We start from the raw sequence: 20,916 nt of genomic DNA, 5'->3' as shown, positions 1-20,916 counted from the left end.
TGCGACCAGCCTGCACGTGCGTCAAAGTTGTGTTGGAGTATGTTGGGCCTTCCATGACGCGTTCGCCGCCATTGCGCTAGCTCCACACGTACCAAATATGGTATAACGGGAAGTCAATAGACGACGAAGTGGTTGACACGTCCAAACCTGATAATCATAATATGCGTTTTATGTAAAATATGACCAAACGCTCCGCTCATAGCATTCTCGCGGTTATTTCACTAGTTCCACATATACGAAATTTGGTATTCATTTGAGTGAACGGACGGTGAATGTAAATGACACGTCCAAATATGATAATTACGATATGAATTTCATGTAAAATATTACTGCATGTTTTGCAGATGCCACGCTCGCGGCCGTTTCGCTAGCTCCTTAGGGATCAAAGTTGGTATCCGGTGACGTTAATAAATGACGAAGATAAATGAAACGTTCAAACCTGGTAATCATGTTATGGAAGTCATGTACGGCATATTTTACCTCCGCTTCTTAACTTTTTGCAGATTTTAAAGTGACCTACCACCCTTCATCATTCGTGCTTCTCATATCGTCGATTGCCACTGTACGTGGGATCTGCCCATTTTTTATTAACACGTATTTACCACTAATATTGAAAAAGTAAAACAATAACAGGGAGTATAAAAAATACGCAAGGCATGTTACAACAAAAGGCTAAGACAGCATTAAAAAGGGGAAGAACAAGCACTGGTTGATACTTACAGCACCAAATGGCCATACTTTCACGAGCTTAATTATTTACTTAAAAACGCATGTTCCGGACTCCTCGCTAAAACTTAATAATAACTTATTCCATAGTGCAACAATTGATTGCGGAGGCATTTCTGTCTCCAATAGCTCTGGTTGATTCCGTAGGAGAGCGAGTTCAATTTGTTTATAAAGTGTGGCTACCACTGTAAGCACTCCCTCGCCCTCTGAAAGTCGCATTGTATAGGTATATAGGTTATGTTCTCAAAAGAGAGACTAACCAGATTAGACAGTTTGGAGAATGGTAAGCCAAGTAGGCTTTTTACATGGGTCGTCTGGTTGTTCAAACCTAAAGTGAATGTGTTTTCGTGTCCCGTGCATTACTCTTTTTACACTTCGAAGTGAATATTGTACGCCACACTGGTCCCGTCACATCTAAACTTGTCCGCAATTTTATATGCAATGTCTAAATATAAACCTTCATTCGTTTTTGTAGTCACACCTTGCATTTGCGCCCGCTGACTTGAGGTTTCCAGCATAATCTAGCACCCTGATGCTGGGCAGGCTTGCATGTTTTGCAGTAGTCCATCATTCTCCTCAATTATAGCTTTTTCGGTGAGACACCTTCGGCAGGGTTTGAAAAAAAAACAGGCCTGCGCGGAAGGCGCAGGCAGCACAGTCATAGTGAAGGTAAAACAGTGGCCTTTTAGAGCCTTTTCAAAATACTCGTTGAGTAACTACAGCAAGCACACTTGGTAAGCACATTGGTAAGCACACTCGGTAAGCACACTGCAAGCACATTTAATACCCAAAATGGTATTAAATATAAATTTTTAGTAGTAGCCCAGCACTCGCTATGCTATTTTCTGCCATTTTTTTGAGAAGCGTGGTATCCGCTAAACACTTGGAATGAACTTCTTTTTGGACTTGTTGCCCTTCACTTGTAGCTCCTACCCACTATGGGGGATCGGCTAGGTATTTAGTGGTCTTATAAAGTATTATTTATTTTAGAGTAAAGGAACTTACAAAAACAAAACTTAACAAACTTTAGAATGAAATTTTGATAATCACTGATCTGTACTTACACTAAATATTTTGTATTAGTATTAGATATTAACCTAGAATAAAAGCTAACTTAGAAAAGAAGAAAACCAAGAAGTTTTTCTTATGCTGACACAGAAGATTATAATTAGTTTGTAAGTCTTTTCGTTTCATTCAGATAATTCCGCTATGCCTCACAGACTTTCGCACTGGCAAAGCCAAAAATAGAAGCTCAAAAGGCAGAATGATGGGCATGGATAAATTCATTCTAATAACACGTAAGAAATTTGCTATTTTAAATTGACGAGCTCCGGCAATTTTTCATGCAGTTCTGACGACGATGAGCAAGTATGGCTAAAGTGGGTATGCGCCATAGGTAATAGGGGAACAAGAACAAGCTTTTGTGATTGTTTGGAGCATTGGACGGCCCACTCGTGGCGCTATTCGCATTGTTCGATGACTGGTTGTTCTTTCGCTGTTGCAAAATGCTTTATAAGTCGTAATAATGGGATAGATTTCCCGATCTCAGGCCTGCCCTAGGCAAGTAGGAAAACAATTCACAAGCACCGGTGTAGCTCAGTGGTAGAGTACTGGGCTGGCACCAAGCCAAGCAGACTCGGGCTTGAGCCCAACTGTGTCATTCCGTGCGATGTGGTTGCGGAAATCGGCGGCGGCGGCGGACAACTGCGTGTGACTCGAGTTGTGATCTAATAACAGCATTCACCGTAAAGACAGCCAGTTGTTTGCGCAACGCGCAGCACAGCCCCAGCGAAAACAGGAAGAGTGGTCCTTCTAATGCCTTTCAAATGCGAAGCATTTCTCTGCGAATGTCGGCTACTTCGAGCGTATCTGTGAATTTATCTATCTATAGCCGCCTTTGGCTTCTAGCTCCCTTGGCCATCTTGATAATGGTATCGATACTTGGTATGGCATAACATGATTGTATTAATAGTTATAACATAAAAATTGCGACACACACAGCGTGAGTATAATGATATACATTTCATCGTCTTGCTGCTCTTGCGGTGGTTTCCTCCACATGAAATTTTGCTAAACTGGTATGGTTTAAGATGACTACATGGTGAAGATACGGGACAGACTATAACGTGAGAATGATCACATGCATGTCATGATTTTTTTGTTATGACTGGTCATGACAGCAGGGCACGCCCCAGGTACGCTCGCGGTCGTTTGGCTAGCGTCACATACACCAAATTTGGTTATACGGGACGTGAATGAATGAAGAAGGTATATGTTTAGTGCAAACATGATAATTACGATATGTGTGCCATGTAAGAACCTGACTTCACACCACGCTCCTGATACGCTCACAGCCGTATCGCTAGCATCAGACAAACCAAGTTTAGTGTTATGTGACGTCAACGTATGAAAACTGCATGACGAATGCAAACATGACAATAAGGGTATCAGTGCCATGTAAAACATGACTATCTGCTACGCTCATAGCACCCTCGCGGCAGTTTAGCTAGCTCCACATATACCAAATTTGGTATCGGGTGACGTGAACAGGCGACAAAGGTAAATGACACGTCTAAGCATGTAATCATAATATACGTGTAGAGCAAAACATGACTACATGCTATGCTCATAGCGTGCTCTCGGGCCATTCTCTACCTCCACATATACAAAATTTTTATTACGGGACGTTTATAGACGACGAGGTAAAGTACACGTCCAAACATGATAACCTTGCCATGCGTGTCTTGTAAAACATGACACCACGCTACGCTCATAGCGTGCTCGTGGCCGTTCCACTAGCTCCACATATACAAAATTAGGTATTACGTGACGTGATCAGGCGACAAAAGTAAATGGCACATCCAAACGTGATGATCAAGGCATGAAAATAATGTACGTCATAATTTTTGTCAATGGTGCAAAATTGCCCTCACTTTAAAGTGAGATATCGCCCTACCCCGTTTGGGCTTTGCAAATCATCGATTCCTAAATACGTGGGAGCTGTCATTTTTTTTTAAACTTTCTTTGGTAAACTGCTCCAAGTAAACTTCGCATGTCACCCACTACTCCATAAACCATCCTAATTTTCATGAAGTGGAAAAGCACACACGCTGCCATAATTCGGCATATTCAGGAGAAGCGTGCTATTCGTAAAAAATTACAAGGCATTATGTGCAGTTGGTTTATGTTGTGGCAACTGCTGTGGAATGATGTTTCAGCTTTTTGTAACGACGTGGAAGCACCCAATATTCCACTGGAAAAGAATTTTACATTGTATGACGTTTGATGGTTGTTTTATTACACATGTGAACGTGGTTTTTCAACCAACATGAGGCCTCATTAGGGTGTGTTTGCAAGGAAATTCCTATCACCAGGGGTGTCTATTGAAACAGTGATTCATCGTTCTTTCCTAAAACCCGCCTTTCTATTTAGAAGTGCTGTCATAACCTGTGATGGCACTTTACAATACTTTGTAGTTTTAAGGAAACCGGTGATACGAAGGAGGAACGCCCATAGAAAAACACGAGCTACCTGAAAACACACAAAAGGCATTGACGTCACAGAAATGAGTGAATTTAAATAAATGGAACTGCCGTGAAACTTTTTGCATGGATTGGACTGTGTTGGCTGTAGGTGGGACTTGTATTTGTTCATAAGTTGTAATAGACTACAGCAAATAAATAGCCGTGTTTTTACAGCGTAAGAATAAATGAAAAACACGCACAATTTGTAAGTGATTCGACCTTAATAACAGCGCAGGAGCGGTCCCGGGACAGGAAGAGCAATGTTTCAGTTGCGGTGAATATGCCTGAAAAAAAAAAATGAAACAAAATAGATGATTAACATTTGCACAATCTTTTACAGAGCTATGCATGTCACGAAACACATAAAAGTGCCTATTAGTCTAAAAATGTTTTCAAGTTTTGAATAGGGCCAAACCGGAAGGCTTGCAGCTGCGTTCAAGTAGAAGGACAGGTGGCGTTTTGAGGAAAGGCGATGTTCGCTTACGAAGTTCTTAGGCCGTTTCACATCAAGAAGCTCAATTTTGTCTGATGCTGCTTCGAGATTCTATGCTGAGCCTTTAATGCTCAGCAGACAACCTTAGAGCTTTGACCATTATGTGATAGATTATATTTGTCGCAAAAAGTTATTTGGTTTGAGCTTGGATTAACAGGTGACGACTCACCAAGAAAGTCTATGAAACAGGAGCGTAGTGGAAAATTACCACAAATACGAGGAGTAAGCAGCTTCAGAAGCGGGTGGCTTGTGGACCTACTACGATTCCTCCTATTTTTTTTTTAGTGGCGAAGCAGCTCTTTCACTATCCTGTGTAACGCTGTCCCATACGCCCGCACCAATTCTATAGCCAGAATTGTTGGATTGGTGCCAAGTAGGTCAAGTCGCAGCAGCGCGTTGACGTCACTCTCTCCCTCACTCCAGCAGCTGCCGGCCCCTCGGTCTGTTCGGAACACAATTTTCTCCCGGTTCACCCTCTCCACAACCCGCAACGCTCGACAATATATCACTCTTTCGGCTCGTTTACTTGGGATGAAACTTACGCGAAATGCAGTCCTCCCCTCGTGTCCTTGCATTTCAAACAAACGTTTATTCGAGTAAACGCTACACCAAGTTTCACTTCAAACCGTTCTTCAAGCACCCGCGTCGACGCCCGTTTCAACCAGGTCAACGCCGTGCGCACGGCTGCTGCTTCGCATCCCATCAGGGTTCACTTCGAGGAGATAGTTTATTTTTTTCGTATTTACATGTTAAGAAAGCGCGCCCTGCCAATTCTGTGCCTGTACTGGATAACAAGTTCTAAATCCAAGATGGTGTTGCCTAGCGTTCGGTAGCATAGGCTAAAGTGAGCTGTCTGCCACTTAGTGTAGACTGACCATGGTTGTCGATTATTTGTTGATTATGGTTGTTATTTACCAGCCCGTAGCAACTAGCTCTTCGCTAATGTGGGCTAACTCTCGACAACTGCCTGATATTTTCGCGGTGGTGTTTAGTACTGGCTCGCACAAGCTACCACCTCTACGTGTTCGCTACACATCCTTTACAGTTGGCTACTTGTTGTTGTTGATTCATCCTTGCATAAGATTATTTGGCTCTAGGCTGCTGTCGAATACTATAAATGATAATAGCCTATCCCACATAAGTACTCTGATATGTTCGTGGTTGAGGTTGCATGCTCGTTTCTGTGACCTTCGCACTTGTATTCCATGGCTGTGGTCGACTCCACCGGACTTAGAAAAGACGCTGAATACCATACTAATGACACCATACCCAAGCACTCCCTTTGCCTGAGGAAAACGAACCTCTGTCGTTGAGCATGAGGTCTCACGTTAAGTCGGAGTATAGTCTTTAGCCTAAACATAGCAGTGCCGTCGACATGTATCGTAAGTACTCAAAGCGCGCCTAATACATAGTAGACATGATTAAGTTCCTCTCCCGAATAACTTCATTATAAACCAATCTATTGTGAAGTCTCGCGAACCTGCAGCAAAAAGAATTCCAGTCAATGTATTAGTGTCTTTATATCTTGTAAATATGAAGCTGAATTCTTAGGCGCTCTGTGGATAGTACTTGGAAGAACAAAAGCATTATTAATCTTGACGTTGCCCCATACGTCATCATGGTCTTGGGTTCCATGAAAATGAATGTCCTCCACACAGCATTTGATAGCAATAAAAACGCCACTTTATCGACATTCATGGTCATAGAGCATTATCTTGTAACCAGGTCGTACTAACTCACTGTCTCGATTATTAAAGTTTAGTCACGTCTCGGTAATTGTGGGTGAAATGCGTGGGTGATATTTGCTTAAGATATATTCCATGTCGCCAATTTTATTTACCAGTCTTCTGGCAGTTAAACTGATTAAATTGGTGCAGTATTTATCGTCAGGCACACACTTTCACTCATTACCTCTCCGCACTGACGGATATGGGTAGCGTTTAACCACGACTCTGTGGTCTTTTGGAAGTCTCAATAAAAAGGTTTATTAATATAGCATATTTTGTCATTATCAAAAAAGGCGCACTTCCTTCTTTTTTTTGCAGCAGAGTTCGAAAGCAACTTGTGTTCAGCCAAGGTTTGCTTAGTAAAGTTATCAGCGACTGAAACGCCAGTTACTTTCAGAAATTCACAAGTCTTGGAGATCTGTGCTTTTCGTTGTAATTTTTTTTACAACAACGGGGCGAGGCTTCGCAGTCTACTTTTTTCCTTACTTATTACTTCGTGCTTTGTATTGCGTTGTGCACTACGAGTAGTAATATGCGCCAAGGGCGAAAATTTATGAGCTAGTTGGTTTAACGAACTAAGAGGCGTTTCCAAAGATCTGCCTCAGGTTTCCTGTGAAAGTACATTTGCCAAGTGATTAGAGTCTACGATACATGCGTAGGAAGAATCGTCTCTCTAGTGAGGTCTTCATGCACAGTAAAGCAACATGCACGTTGATTGACGCCTATGACCACGACAGTAAGAAGCTGTCTTTTCTGGGGTACGAATGCCTGCTTTTTCCTCGTCTACAATTGGCTGAGAAACCAAGCACATCAAGCTGCAAGCGCACAGCACAATAAAAGCTCTGTAGAACGTGAAATTCAGAAGAACTAATGAGTTTAATGGTCACTTGTACAAAAACGTTAATTTCACTTGGTGTAAGACCATTTGCGGCATATGGATATATCGCCAGTAACATTGTAATGGTAATATTTATACCCACCTCTGTGTATTGTAGTCATACGCTCCGTGTGGTCTGTATCAAATACTCCAGTTATTTGAAGTTCACATCTGCGAAGAAGAAACATATAAGACAAGCAGAGGACAGGTAGCAAGAAGACAAAGCTTACCTACGATTTCTCAGGAACACGCATTTTTTAAATGTAACAGACAGTGTTGTAGAATAAAGCAGTTTATCTACTTCGCATTGAACATCGTCTCTACGAGTCGTCTTGTACGTCCATATTCGCTCACGCCGGCGGATGAACTGAAACATTAAAAAACTCATGTTTAAAATGTATGTAAATATTTTGTTTTGTTTGGCTCGAAGCCACGTCAAGCTAACAGGATATCATTTCAAGTACAATTGCACAATTCTGTAATCATAGGCAAAATAAAAGTGCTATAAAAACTGCTGCTCTTTTCATTTTTACGGAAGTTGGAGCACGTGTTGGTATCCATCAGATTTCAAACCTCGATTTATCGCCACCCATCGATCTTGAGAGTACTACAGAAACTATAAACCAATCACAGCCACCATGAACCTACCAGAGCCACCAATCAATCAATCATGTTAAGAAATGGTATAAAGGTATGAACATTTCGATATTTTTTGGTAACAACCTTTTATAGTGCGCCGTTTTCATGGCTGTCAAAAACGTGCGGTCTTTGTCTAGTGGAATCAGACTGCCAGACTGCACAGTACTATGATGAAAGAAGCTCTCACTGCCGATTGCTTATCGTGTAAGATACACCTAAAATGTGCTAATCTACAAAAAAAAGTGTTGGTCATATGTACTGATTGGTCCAGCTCTAAATTCTGCACGAAATCCAGCTTCAAAATTGCGGACTAACGGCAGGAGCACCTAGCGATTCCCGTTGACTGGTTTTCACTGTTTATGAGAAGCATGCAGGATTTTCTGCCCCGCCACGGTGGCCTAGTGGCAAAAGTGCTCGGCTGCTAACCCGCCGGTTGCAGGATCAAATCCCGGCTGTGGCGGCTGCATTTCCAATGGAGGCGGAAATATTGTAGGCCCGTGTACTCAGATTTGGATGCACGTTAAAGAATCCCAGGTAGTCGAGATTTCCGGAGCTCTCCACTATGGCGTCTCCCATAGTCATATGGCTGTTTTTGGACGTTAAACACCACAAATCAATCAATCAGCATGTAGGGTTTTTTGGCATAATTGTAGTCTGGTTAGTCAGCCTCGAGAACGCGGTATGGACAATCGCGCTACCTTTTTCCGCCTTGTTTTAACGGAACTGCCTTGACTGCCTTGACTGCCTTGTTTTAACGGAAATTGGTATGCTTTTCGTATAACGCCCGATTTCAGTGCGGTTGTTTCTGTGTTTAGAGAAATTTATTCTCACAGACAGTGAACATCAATTACAATCCAACAGAACATTGCGACAGAACACAACATCCACAGTTGTTACAAAAGTTGTGACACACCAAAAGTTGTTGCAAAAAGATATGTTTACATAAGTAAACGAATTACAACATAAACAGCTACACAGGAATTGTTAAAAAAACAATGTCTACATATGCACAATACATGGTAAACAAAGAACACACAAATAAAATGTACAGATCTATGTGTCAGATATTTACATATTATTTACCAGGTATTTGTACGAGTACTAAACAAAAAATAACCTACCAATACAAGGCAGGCCTGAAAACAAGCCTTACACGTCTCTCACAGACGAACACAAAACGGCAGGACCAGTGTCGAAAGAATTCCTCCTCACCCAGAAAGAAGAGTTCCTCCGACAAAACAGATAGTATTTCTTTGTACAGTCGCTCCAAAATCGGGAAGAGAGCCCGGCGGTGACGACCTGCTGCAACAGCTTTACAACAGTTACGCCAAAGACAGTAGGCACCAGCAACAATGAGAAGGCAGGCAAAGCGGCCTCGAGAACAACGTCCAGAAGAAACAAAGCGGTTTACTCCGAGGCCACGAAATCCTGCATGCACAGCCCTCCAGAAGACACGAGCAACGACACATTGTCTTAAAACATGCTGATTTGTTTCCCGTAGGGAGCAGTTCGGACATGTTGATGACTGGACTATTCTCCACCTTTCTAGGCGGTCAAGGGTAGGAAGAACGCCCCACCCCAGCCGCCACATGAAGTCCCGGAGGTGGCCAGTTAGAAATGATGCCGTCAGCGTGCTCCAAGACACGCGACTAGAGCGGGTGCGGCGTGCTGGAGGAACTAACGGGAGCAACAAGCGGCTGTTGTGTCAACGATAGGATTGTCTAACACATCTAACTCAGGGCAAGTCGACTGGATATGACGAAAAAACGCGACAGCTGTTACATAAAACGAAGGAAGTACTACTGATTGTGGGCCCCGATTAAGGCGCACATTAGGAAATAAATACCGAAGGTGAGTGCCTAGAAAATAATATGCCAGAGTTCGGGCGGGGGATTCTTCTCCTTATACGAGGCGCAACAGGGAGCGCAGGGCCAATAGGCGGCAGCGTATTGATACCGAAAGGAAAGCAAAACCTTCCTGGGAAGGCTGCTGTCCTAACGCCACACGAGAAACCAACTCAGTGTCACCAGACCAAAAGAAGGAACACAAGGCCGACTGCAATGACCTCACGATGCGTAAAGGCGGCTGTTCCACGTGAGAAAGGTACCAAATGCCACCGCACAACACAGTCTGCGAAAGGTACCTCCGCTACAGAAGCGGGAAGTCGAATTCCCGGGCGTTCTTAATTTTTTGTTTTACTTTATCGAGGGCATTTGACCAAATGGAGTTACAAACGCCGTAGTGGTTGTAAAGAATTCCTAAAATGCGAAGAGACGCAGCCGGCTGAAGAAGAGATGTGGAGCTAAGTGTGGAGTTGGGACAGCCAAAGAACAAATACCGGGATTTAGAGACGTTTAGCGCGGCACCTGAAATGTCCCCATACTGGAAGAATAAACGCAGGCTATGTGAAAGACTATCTTCATCTGAAAGGTACAGGGTTGTGTCGTCAGCAAAAGCTGTGACTTTCATGGTATTGCTGCCGGGAAGTGCAAGACCCTGGACATGCGAATCGGCTTCTAGAGCACACAAAAATGGCTCAAGGCTGAGGACAAATAGGACAGGAGACAAGGAGCATCCTTGACAGACACCACGTGTAATAGAAAAGTCAGCACTCTCCCAACTATCTAGAACTAGTGTGCTTTTTATACCAGAGAAGGTATGTCTAATTAATTCAACAAACGTACCAGGAAAACCAAAGGCTGTGAGCACTTTAAAGATATACGTGCGCTCTAGTCGGTCAAATGCTTTCTCTTGGTCTAAAGACACAAGGAGGCCACGAGCAGATCGCGACAGAGTATAGGCTATGATATCCCGGGTGGTAAAGGACAAGCTGTGTATTTCCCGTCCAGGCATAGATGAAGCCTGGTGATGACCCACCAGGGTGTTCAACAGAGCCTTCAAACGTTGAACGAACCCCGTCGCGAATATCCTATAGTCGACGTTAAGAAGCGTGATAGGTCTCCAATCTTCAAGATTAACGGAGGAAGCGTCACCTTTTGGAATAAGCACAATGCGTCCATCTCGAAAACTTGATGGAAAGACACCATCCTCAATACATCGCCGGATTCCAAAATGACAAGTAAAATTCAACTGGAAAAACCGTCTGGCCCAGGGGCGGTTCCCCGTTTCATAGATTGTAGTGCTGCCTTTACCTCTTCAACTGATGGAGGGACGTGCAGAGAATCAGCAGCTTGTCGAGGAACGCGAGGCAAACCTCTAAGCATAGGCGGTATGGCCGAACATGACATCTCTTCAAAATGCGCCAGAAAGAGAGATCGATCACGCGTAGGAAGCGGCTGTGTAGGTGTTGTCTGCGTGGTCGTAAAAACAGGTGATTGTGACTGCCCAAAACACGATTGCCTCGCATAGCGTAGCACCTCGGGGTGGGCCCAAGGGTTGTGCCTACAACGCCATGCAGTCGCCGCCAGAGACGAGGCGGCAATCAAACGCTGGAAGCGTTCACGTAATTCGTGTTGCCAAGCTCGCATCAGAGGAGACGGCGTTTCAGCGCGTAATGCGATGCGTAATTTCGCTGCAGTATCGACCAGCTCCTCACAAACGCGACGACGAAGGGAACGCCCTTCAACTGAGCAGTGCAGGCGCCACTGGGTTTTAAGCGCATCCCAAACGAATCAGACGCAGCGAGTGACACGCGTATTGCATGGGACAAATTTGAGCGAGAGCACGCGTCCTGGAGGACGCGAACATCAAGACGACATGGTTTCTCCGAAAAAAAAATGGAATTTTTAGTTCTAAGAGAATTGGACAATGGTCAGAGATGTACACAGGTGAAGGTGGGATGGGCGGAACACGTAAGTCGGAGACAAACGTCTCTAAAGCATACGGGATATAAGCCCGGTCGAGTCTGCTGAAGGAGTGGCCGCGGCGCCATGTCCAAACAAAAGTATTCCCGTGCATGACATTAAGCGCATCCAGCAATAAAAAATGGTGGACAAGGCGTCGCAGCTCATGTGAATTTTAAGCAGACCGACCCCAGCCAGGACCTTGTACATCGCATCGCTGCAGATACGTAGGGACGAGTGTGGCGGACAATGCCGTTTGAAAGAACAATTCGTCTTTTGCGTGGTGCAGTTGTGGCGCCATCTCGTGTGCATTCCCCTCCCCCGGTAGTCAGGATCTGTCACTCGTCATGTTAAGCGTTCTAGCGACTTTGTATTTACCATCACTTCCAGGATCTTCCTGGTCTTTTTATTCTTGGTCACCATAACAACATGTGAAAGGTCCTGCATGCTTTACATACCTGGTCATGCTGCAGCCACCTGTATCACGACTTCAAATTTGCGCACCTTTCCTTCCTGTATCCTACTCAGGCTCGCATAATCAAGGAAATTCAAAAATAGAAGGACTGCGTGTCAATACAGAACTGCTCAGCTTAAGAGGAACTAAAAAAAATGATAATAACAGTGAAAAGAGACTGTTGAAGGTAAAAAACTTACACAGCTCTGATGAAGTGGGCTAAGAAAATATTTATTTGACGCATTGGGAATAAAATGGCAGCTTAATGCGTCATTCACGGAACAGATTTGAAGCCCCTGTAATTGTAATTGGTTACGTAGCCTTTTATTTTCTCAGCTAGGATATTTTCATATCTTGATACCGAAGAGTTGTGGTGTATTCAATAAACTAAACAGCAGTAAATTCCTAGATGCGTTAGAACCACAAATAAGACCATGCAATCGTGTTTAGGTGTTTAACTGAGTGGCGTAGGTAATATTTTTTCTACGTGCGATACAACCGATGTATTTACAAGTAAAACGCCGTTTGCAAAACGACCAGTTGTATGAAAGAAGGGAGACAGAACTGTCCTTGCAGATGTGATCTTATCTCCATCCCAGCCATTTTCTAAAAGTCTTAGGAAAGGTATTTGATGACCAACATTCACCCTTTGCTGATCTATACAAATTGTTTGACAAAAAGTGTTTGGCCTGAGTAGCAGTGAAATACATCTGCCGAGCCCGCCGACCTTGCCAAGCAAGAGCGCAGTCGTGAAATTCACTTTAAAGTTCGTTTTTAAGCTTCACAATAAATTCGAGTTGCTGTGGTCATGACATTGTACGCACGGACTTTGTCATCATTTGTTACTTTCGTGACCATGGCACAGTAAAAATATTTTTTTAAAAGAACAAATTTTTTCAAAGCCATGTATTTTTCTGTCAAACCATGCTTTTTGTTTTGAACTTTTCTGTGTAATAAAATATTTTTAAGTTTGTTTTATAGCTTTCACACGAATTCTCTACATGAAGACATTTTTCAGTTTTACCTTACAGAAAAAAAGATTTGCTTTTTGATTTTTCGTTCTTTGTGTATTTTAATGCTATACTCCCTTTCAATGTATAGCAACTTCTGCTGAACAACTACTACCTGTTTTTAGTCACCGAAAACTGTTTCTTTTATACCCTTCGCAAGATTTAGGTAATTTTTGTTTCTTTTAGAAATAATATACAGAAATAATTGTTTACATATTGTCATACAAAAAGTTTTCAAAGTAGAAAAAAGCAGTTTTGTCATTTGTAACACCGGTATGCAAGAGTTCTTCCTCTTAGCCAAAGGCATTGCTACAAAAACAAACATAATGAGATTCCGAAAATCACACACTTTCCGGACCTTTAAAAACTCTGCTCTTCTACGTACCAAAACCTTTATAAGGTTGCAAGGCACACATCAGTAAAAGGCTCCCGAAACTAGGTTCATCTGGTGTTCGCCAACGCACACTGACCTCGAAATGTACACGGGCCTGCAAACGCTGCAGTCGGGAATAAACCCGCGACTTCTTGGTCAGTCACCGGATCCAGTAAACACGAAATTACCGTGGTAGAAGCTGTACAATTCTTCGAACTACAACTCTAAGAAGATGTTCTAGCATTCGAATAAAAAAACCTAATGAAAACAGCCACGTTTCAGGGGATTTTTTTCTTTCTTGCTTACTAAAAATATGACTATTTTTTGAAGCACAAGAAATATCGCATTTAAGTAGCCCCATAAGTAGCCAGCTTCAGTATCAAGAAACTAGAATAGATCTGGTCATTGAATATTTGAATTAGCTTTCCATATATATATATATATATATATATATATATATATATATATATATATATATATATATATATATATATATATATATCTACTCAAGAGAGTTTGACGAATAGTCTGCGTTGGTAAAACGGTTTCATTCTTGAAACAGAGAAGAGGTGTGGCTGTTGTGACTGGCGAGATTTACGAGCCATGTTTTCGTCAAGAACCTCGTGGTTCACTTCACTGAGAAGACGAAGAACTCTATAGGGACCAAAACAGCGGTGTGAGAACTTTTCCGACCGGCCCTGTTGTCGAATGGGAGCCAACAACCATACTTGTTCTCCGGGTTGTTAAGATACATCGCAACGACGAGCGTTGTACCGCAGCGAGTCGATGCGTTGTCGCTTATGGATTCATTTGACTGCAAGCTTACGAGTTGCGTCTGCCAGTCTGATAAATTCGTTCGTCTTGACACTAATCTGGTGGCTGTCCGGTAGGAGCATGGCATCAAGAATTGTAGTGACCTCCACGCCGTGAAGCAATCGGAATGATGTGAATGCAGTTGTTTCTTGCACAGCCATGTTGTAAGCAAACGTGACGTAAGGGAGGATTTCATCTCAGTTTTTGTGGTCTTAGTCAACGTACGCGGAGAGCATTTCGGTGATCGTCTTGTTTAGTCTCTCTGTAAGGCTGTTGCTTTGTGGGTGGTATGCAGTAGTTTTTCGATGTACTGTGCCGCTAAGCTGCTTGACGTCTTGTATCATCCGGGTGGTAAAAGCTGTGCCACGATCAGTTTTGAGAACTGCTGGTGCTCTATGTCGGAGGACAATGATCTTCATAAAAAGTGGGTGGTCTCATTGGCGGTGCCACGTTGCAATGCATTTGTTTCGCAGTAGCGCGTCATCTAATCAGTGGCGACTACAATCCAGTAGTTGCCGTCACGAGACTTGGTAAAGGTCCAAGCAGATCTATGCCAATTTGTTAGAACAGTTGTGTCAGAGGAGCGACGGCGTTCAAAATGCTAGCTGGGCGCTGATGTGGTGCTTTACGGCACTGGCACTCGTGACACGTCATCACGTAATGCTTCACGTCTCAATTGAGTATAGGCCAGTAGTAGTGATGGTGAATGCGGGACAAGGTACATGAGCCCTAAGTGGCCTGAGGAAGGTGCATCATGACAAGCGGATAAGACATCGGCTCGTATCGCTGGTGGCACGATGAGCAGGTACTCAGTCACGTAGAGGTCGAAGTTTCTTTTAAAGAGGATAGTTCTGCGAACGCAGAACAATTATTGCGAGCGGGTGAATTATGGTGGTGGATATGGCGTGCGGCCTTCAATATATTTAATAAAATGTCGAAGCTTGCAATCGTTCTTCTGCTGTTCAGCCAAGTCGGATGCACAAACGGCGCAGAGAAAATGGCCGTCAAGACCGTGATCACCTGATGCTGTCGTAAGAGGAGCTCGGGAAAGGCGATCCGCGTCAGTATGCTTCCGACCAGGCTTGTACACGACTGTCAAATCGAATTCCCGAAGGCGTAAGCTCCACCTGGCCAGACGTCCAGAAAGGTCTATAAGGTTCGTCAACCAGCAGTGTGCATGATGATTGGTAACGACTGTGAATGGGCGACCATGGAGGCACGGTCTGAATTTAGCTATTGTCCAGACAACAGCTAGGCACTTTTTTTCAGTGGTAGTGTAATTCGCCTCCGCAGATGATGAAATCCAGCTCGCATAGGCAATGATACGTTCGACGCCCTTTTGCCACTGGACGATGACTGCACCAAGGCTGATGTTACTGGCGTCTGTGTGCAGCTCACTGTCGGCATCTTCATCGTAGTGTCCGAGTAATGCTTAGCCTGGAGACGCTGCTGGAGCCCGCAGAAAGTGCGTCTTTGCTCAGGGCACCACACAAAGGAAAATTTTTCTTTTGTCAGACGAGTGAAGGTTTTGGCAATGTTAGCGAATTTTCGCAGAAAACGTCTGTAGCATGCGCACAGGCCTGAAAATCGGTGCACATCACGTTTGCTCGCAGGTAGTGGAAAATCTATGACAGCCAATTTTTTCTCTGGGTCCGGCCGAATACCATTGTGGCCAACAAATTGGCCGTGGAACTTTAATTCGTTGTAACCAAAATGACAATTTTCTGGTTTCAGTGATGGGCCTGCTGTGCGAATTGCAGGAAACACAGATCCAAGTCACTGCAAGTGCTGCTCAAACGTTTCGAAGAAGAGAATGACGTCGTCTAAGTAAACAAGGCATGCTTCCAACTTGAGACCGGAGAACGCTGTATCCATTATACTCTGGAATGTCGCAGGAGCTGAACACAGACCGAAGGGCAGCACCTTGAATTCGTAGACCATCAGGCGTTAAAAATGCAGTTTTTTTTCTGTCGGGTTCATCAACTTCAATTTGCCAGTAGCTGCTGCGTAAACCCATAGAGAAGAAGTATCGGGCGCGTCGGAGGTTGTCTAGTAAGTCGTCGATGCGCGGAAGAGGATAAACGTCTCTCTTTGTCACTTTGTTGAGTTTGTGGTAATCGAAGCAAAAGCGACGAGTGCCGTCCCTCTTCTTTGCTAGTACGACGTTGACCACTATGGACTGTTCGAGGGTTGGATTACGCCATCTTCGAGCATCTGCTTTACTTGAGAACGTATTGCCTCTTGTTTCTTTTGTGATACTCGGTAGGCGGACTGACTTATGGGTCGTTCAGCATGGTCGGTGACTATGCGGTGCTTCATGGTTGGCGTTTTCTTTATCTTGGATTGGGCGGCGAAACAGTCGCTAAACACGCAGACGATGCAGCGGACCTGATCTTTCTGCGCACATGACAGCTTCAGATTGACATCCAATGTATCGGCTACCGTGGTGCCACTTTCAACGGCTGCAGAATTTGGGGCAGGCTTACATGCTTGTCGTTCATGCTTTATCTATTGTCCTACGTGCTTTATCATCAATGAACTCAAATTGAGCGATAATTGTTCGCTTGGCCAAATGTTGATATGGTCCACTAAAATTGGTGACCAACAACCCAGTCGTCCTGCCTTTAAATTGAATTATGCCGCGGGCTACGCAAATTTGCTAATACAAGAGCACCACATGGCTGGCTTCAGCGAAACCACTACTGTCGTAATCTAAGTCACCCTGTACAGTTACAAACATACTAATGGGTGGCGTAAGTGTGATGGTGTCGTCGACAATTCTAAGCGCACTCTTCTGCGGATTGGTATCTTTAGTCTTCGGACCTTAGGTCGTCAGCAAACGTTACGAGGCAGCTTCGAAGATTTATAACAATGCCATGCTCGCGAAGGAAAGCTATGCCAAGGATAATTTCTGGGAACATTCGGGAAGCACAAGGAAAAAAAAGCAATGAACGTCGACTCAAAGATTTGCAGCCTAGCGGTGCATCTCCCGATAGGTGTAAAGAGATGACCACCTGCTGTCCGAAGGTTTGGTCTATGCCCCCGAGGAGTCGTAACTTTCTTGAGTTCAGACACAAGTTCAGCACTTATAACTAAGTAGTCGGCGCCGGTTTCGACAAGAGCAGTTACTGGATGGTTGTCGACAACAACGGCATTGTCCGTAGAAACGGGTTCGTCGGCAATGAGAGGTGTCGGCTGAAAGGAATCGTCGAAGGTCGACAAGTTGGTCGGAGAAGGCTGTTTTGACGATAACTTAACAGCGGTCCCACCCCCGGAGGCCGCTGATCCTAGTTTCCAGGCGTGCAGTTGGAGACCTAGTGGATCGTTCATCAACAACATCGGCGAGAGTGGAGTATTGATTCGAGGACGTAAAGGAGATGGAGAGTGGTATTGGCGTCGCTTAAGAATGGAGACGGTAGACTTGCCAAGTATTCTTTGATAGCGAGGGTGGTTCCCCACCTCTGGGTCGACAAGCGTCACGCCAAAATCCAGGTAGGCCCATCTGTCTGTACGAGCACTCCCAGTACAAGTGACCTGGCTCACCACAGTGGTAGCAAAGTGGCCGATTGTTGGAAGCGCGCCACACGCTAGATTTCCACACATTAGGTCGTGAATTCTCATAGTGTGGCGGGCCCGAGAAGTACTGCGGCATATGCATGCAAATCAGTCGTGGGTTTTTATAGTGCGGCAGACCCGAGAAGTGTTGCGGCGTCTACAGGCTCGTCGGCCGGAGAAACTGACTGGCTGCTGGTGCAAGAGTGCGTACACCTTCCGCATACGTAACCAGAGGAGCTTCGGTTGAAGGCGCCGCTAATGGTCATATCAGCTGCCGCACCTCTTCACGGACGACGCCTGTCAGAGCAGCCACTTGAAGCTGGGAATGCACTGCGCGAAGCTTTTGCAGCTCATCGCGTACAATGCTATGGACTAGCTCAGCAAGGACTCTCACGCTCTTGACGTCAGGTGTTGTCAAGGGTGCTTACAGACATGCAACCTTTGTCGGACTGCTCATACTGCGAAGACCGCTGTCTTAGCATTCTCTCCTTCATAGTCACTTCAAGAATGAATTCCGCCACGGTAGCTGTTGAGTTTCGTACAAGTTCTGCAAAAAGCTGCTCCTTGACACCCCACATCAGAAAGCGTACCTTTTTGTCTTCCGTCATTGCAGAATCAGCTCGACGGAAACGACGAAACATCTCCTCAACGAACATGGCCACGCTTTCACTTGGTCTTTCATTGTGAGAATTGAGGAGACGTTCTGCTTGTTATTTCCAGTAGGCGCTACCATACGTGTTCCGCAGGTGAGTGCAAAACACCGGCCAGGTTGTCAGGGCAGCCTCGTGGTTCGGAAACCAAATACGCGCTCAATCCTTCGGGTAGGAATAGACATACCGCAGTTTCCGGTGCTCGTCCTACTCATTGGCGACGGTGACTCGATCGTATGGGTCCAGCCAGTATTCAACGTCTTCGTAGGGCTCCCCGTGGAAGAGCTTGGGGGCTCGAGGGGCTGGTGGTCATGAAGTGGGTGTAGTCAAGGTCTGTTCTGTCTGGCTTGTAGTTGTCGCATTTGCCATGGCTCTGGAGCGCTCTGGAAGAGGGCAGAATTGGGATGGCAGGCCGAGTTGCCGCCGACTGCATCGAGTGCCGGCTGTTTCTACCAAGGCGTTGATGAAGGGGCTGAGATCTTTCTCGTTGTAACAGTGCATAGACTATTACCTCGCACCTCCAGCAGTGTCACGTTACACCGTAACTGGAACCTGTAGATAATAGCACACAAGGACGTCACACTGATTCGATCAATAGCAATACGACTTTATCATTTTCTCTGCAAGTCCATCTTCGTCCTTTTTTGAACAGCGGTACATACAAGCCTTCCAGGATCTATGTAAGTAATACTTGCAGAGCTTGTATTGGTTACCTTATATATATATATATATATATATATATATATATATATATATATATATATATATATATATATATCTGCATACTAAAGGGCTCGTTTTTAGTGTTTGGCACAGTATAATAAGATCTGAAAATAATGCCAAGGAAAGTATAAGGGGAGTTATCAGACCTATTTACTGTGTAAATGTGAACAACGAAAATTGTGTGTAAGGTAACTTGCCGTGGGCAGAAACCAAACCTGTGACCTTCAAACAACGCGTACAAAGCCCTATCATACGAGCTAGCACGGCGGCCATCCCCACGGCCACTTTATTGGGTACATAACTGAAATAAACATGGGCGTGTCAGCCAGCGCTACTAGTAGCCATGACGGCGAGTGAGGCATACTCTTTACGAGCTTTTTTGGCGTCACAACTCCTGCTAACTTCTTACGACCTGGCAGCTGGCTAAAAATCCTTCGTACAAAACCTAAAGGCACCAAGGCTGCCTGTACGAAGTCCTCATTAATGAATTAGGCAATAAGTATAACTTCGTCATATTTTGCTTGGCATTCTTGTGTGTTAGATCTCAATAATATTGTGTCTATTACTAAAAAACGAGCACTCAAGTGCTCGTTTTTACGAGCACTCATATACGTTTTAATACTGGCAGACTTCGTGCCTTGAAATTGTATACGAAGGATTGTTGGTCAGCTGCCAGCTCGTAATACGTTCACGTGCTACGTGACGCCAAACACGCTCATAAACAGTGCGCCACACTCGCCGCCGTGGCTACTGGTGTTGCTGACTGACACGCCCACGTTCAGCTCACACTTAAACAAAATAGGTCTAATAACTCCGGGTATACATTTCTTGGCAATATTGTCTGTTAAATCTCAACAGTATATATATATATATATATATATATATATATATATATATATATATATATATATATATATATATATATATATATATATAGTCAGCCCGCCTGAGCCAAGCTTGGGCAAAGACCTGGAAAATGACGAAAAATTAATTTTTTTGCGAAGAAAGGAAAGTGTTTTTCTCTTTCTTTGCATTCACATTACAATTAGGTTTAATATCTTCCCTTATACCTTCCTTGGCAATGTTAGTTCTTATATCTTAGTAATATTGTGGGAAACATAGAAAAACAAGCCTTTAAGTAGTTTCTCGTATACAACCTAAAGGCACGAAGTCTGCCAGTACGACACCCTGCATTGTAAATGAATTAGGCAAAAAAGTGTATGCTTAAGGACTCGTTTTTCCGCGTTTAACACGATATTATTGAGATCTAAGGAACATAAATGCCCCAAAGAGTATAGAGAAAATTATCACACCTAACTGTAATGTACATTTGAAATAAACGAAGTTTTCTTTTTTCAAAAAAGAAAATAAATATTTCGTTCCTTCCACGCGAGTTGCTTACGCTTGGCCCGGGCGGCGGGCCGACTCGGCGTGGGTGCTCCAAGGACTCATAAGCGCGGACGCGGCTCATGAGCGACAGCATGTGATAAGCCAAGTGCGGAGAATTCTTTAAAATAATACATTAGATTTGCGCGATCAACAAGATCAA

General features: G+C 44.1%; 2 protein-coding genes across 2 annotated transcripts in view; both read right to left on the bottom strand.

Moving 5' to 3' along the window:
• LOC119163154 (uncharacterized) overlaps window positions 1–20,916 on the bottom strand; it is a 511,564-nt gene that overhangs the window by 364,917 nt on the left and 125,731 nt on the right. The gene's annotated exons all lie outside the window — the stretch shown is intronic.
• LOC142771995 (uncharacterized) overlaps window positions 1–20,916 on the bottom strand; it is a 34,997-nt gene that overhangs the window by 10,065 nt on the left and 4,016 nt on the right. The window contains exons 2-4 of the mRNA XM_075874056.1: window positions 7,578–7,714; window positions 7,451–7,518; window positions 4,451–4,534 (exon numbers count right to left, since the gene is read on the bottom strand). Coding sequence (XP_075730171.1) covers window positions 4,451–4,534; window positions 7,451–7,518; window positions 7,578–7,714 — 289 coding nt within the window. The remainder of the gene's footprint in view (window positions 1–4,450; window positions 4,535–7,450; window positions 7,519–7,577; window positions 7,715–20,916) is intronic.

This window comes from Rhipicephalus microplus, chromosome 9 (genome assembly GCF_043290135.1).
Source record: "Rhipicephalus microplus isolate Deutch F79 chromosome 9, USDA_Rmic, whole genome shotgun sequence".
In the NCBI taxonomy this organism is placed as follows: Eukaryota; Metazoa; Arthropoda; class Arachnida; order Ixodida; family Ixodidae; genus Rhipicephalus; species Rhipicephalus microplus.
The sequence above is the reverse complement of the archived record's forward strand: the minus strand, read 5'-3'. Positions and strand labels throughout refer to the sequence as shown.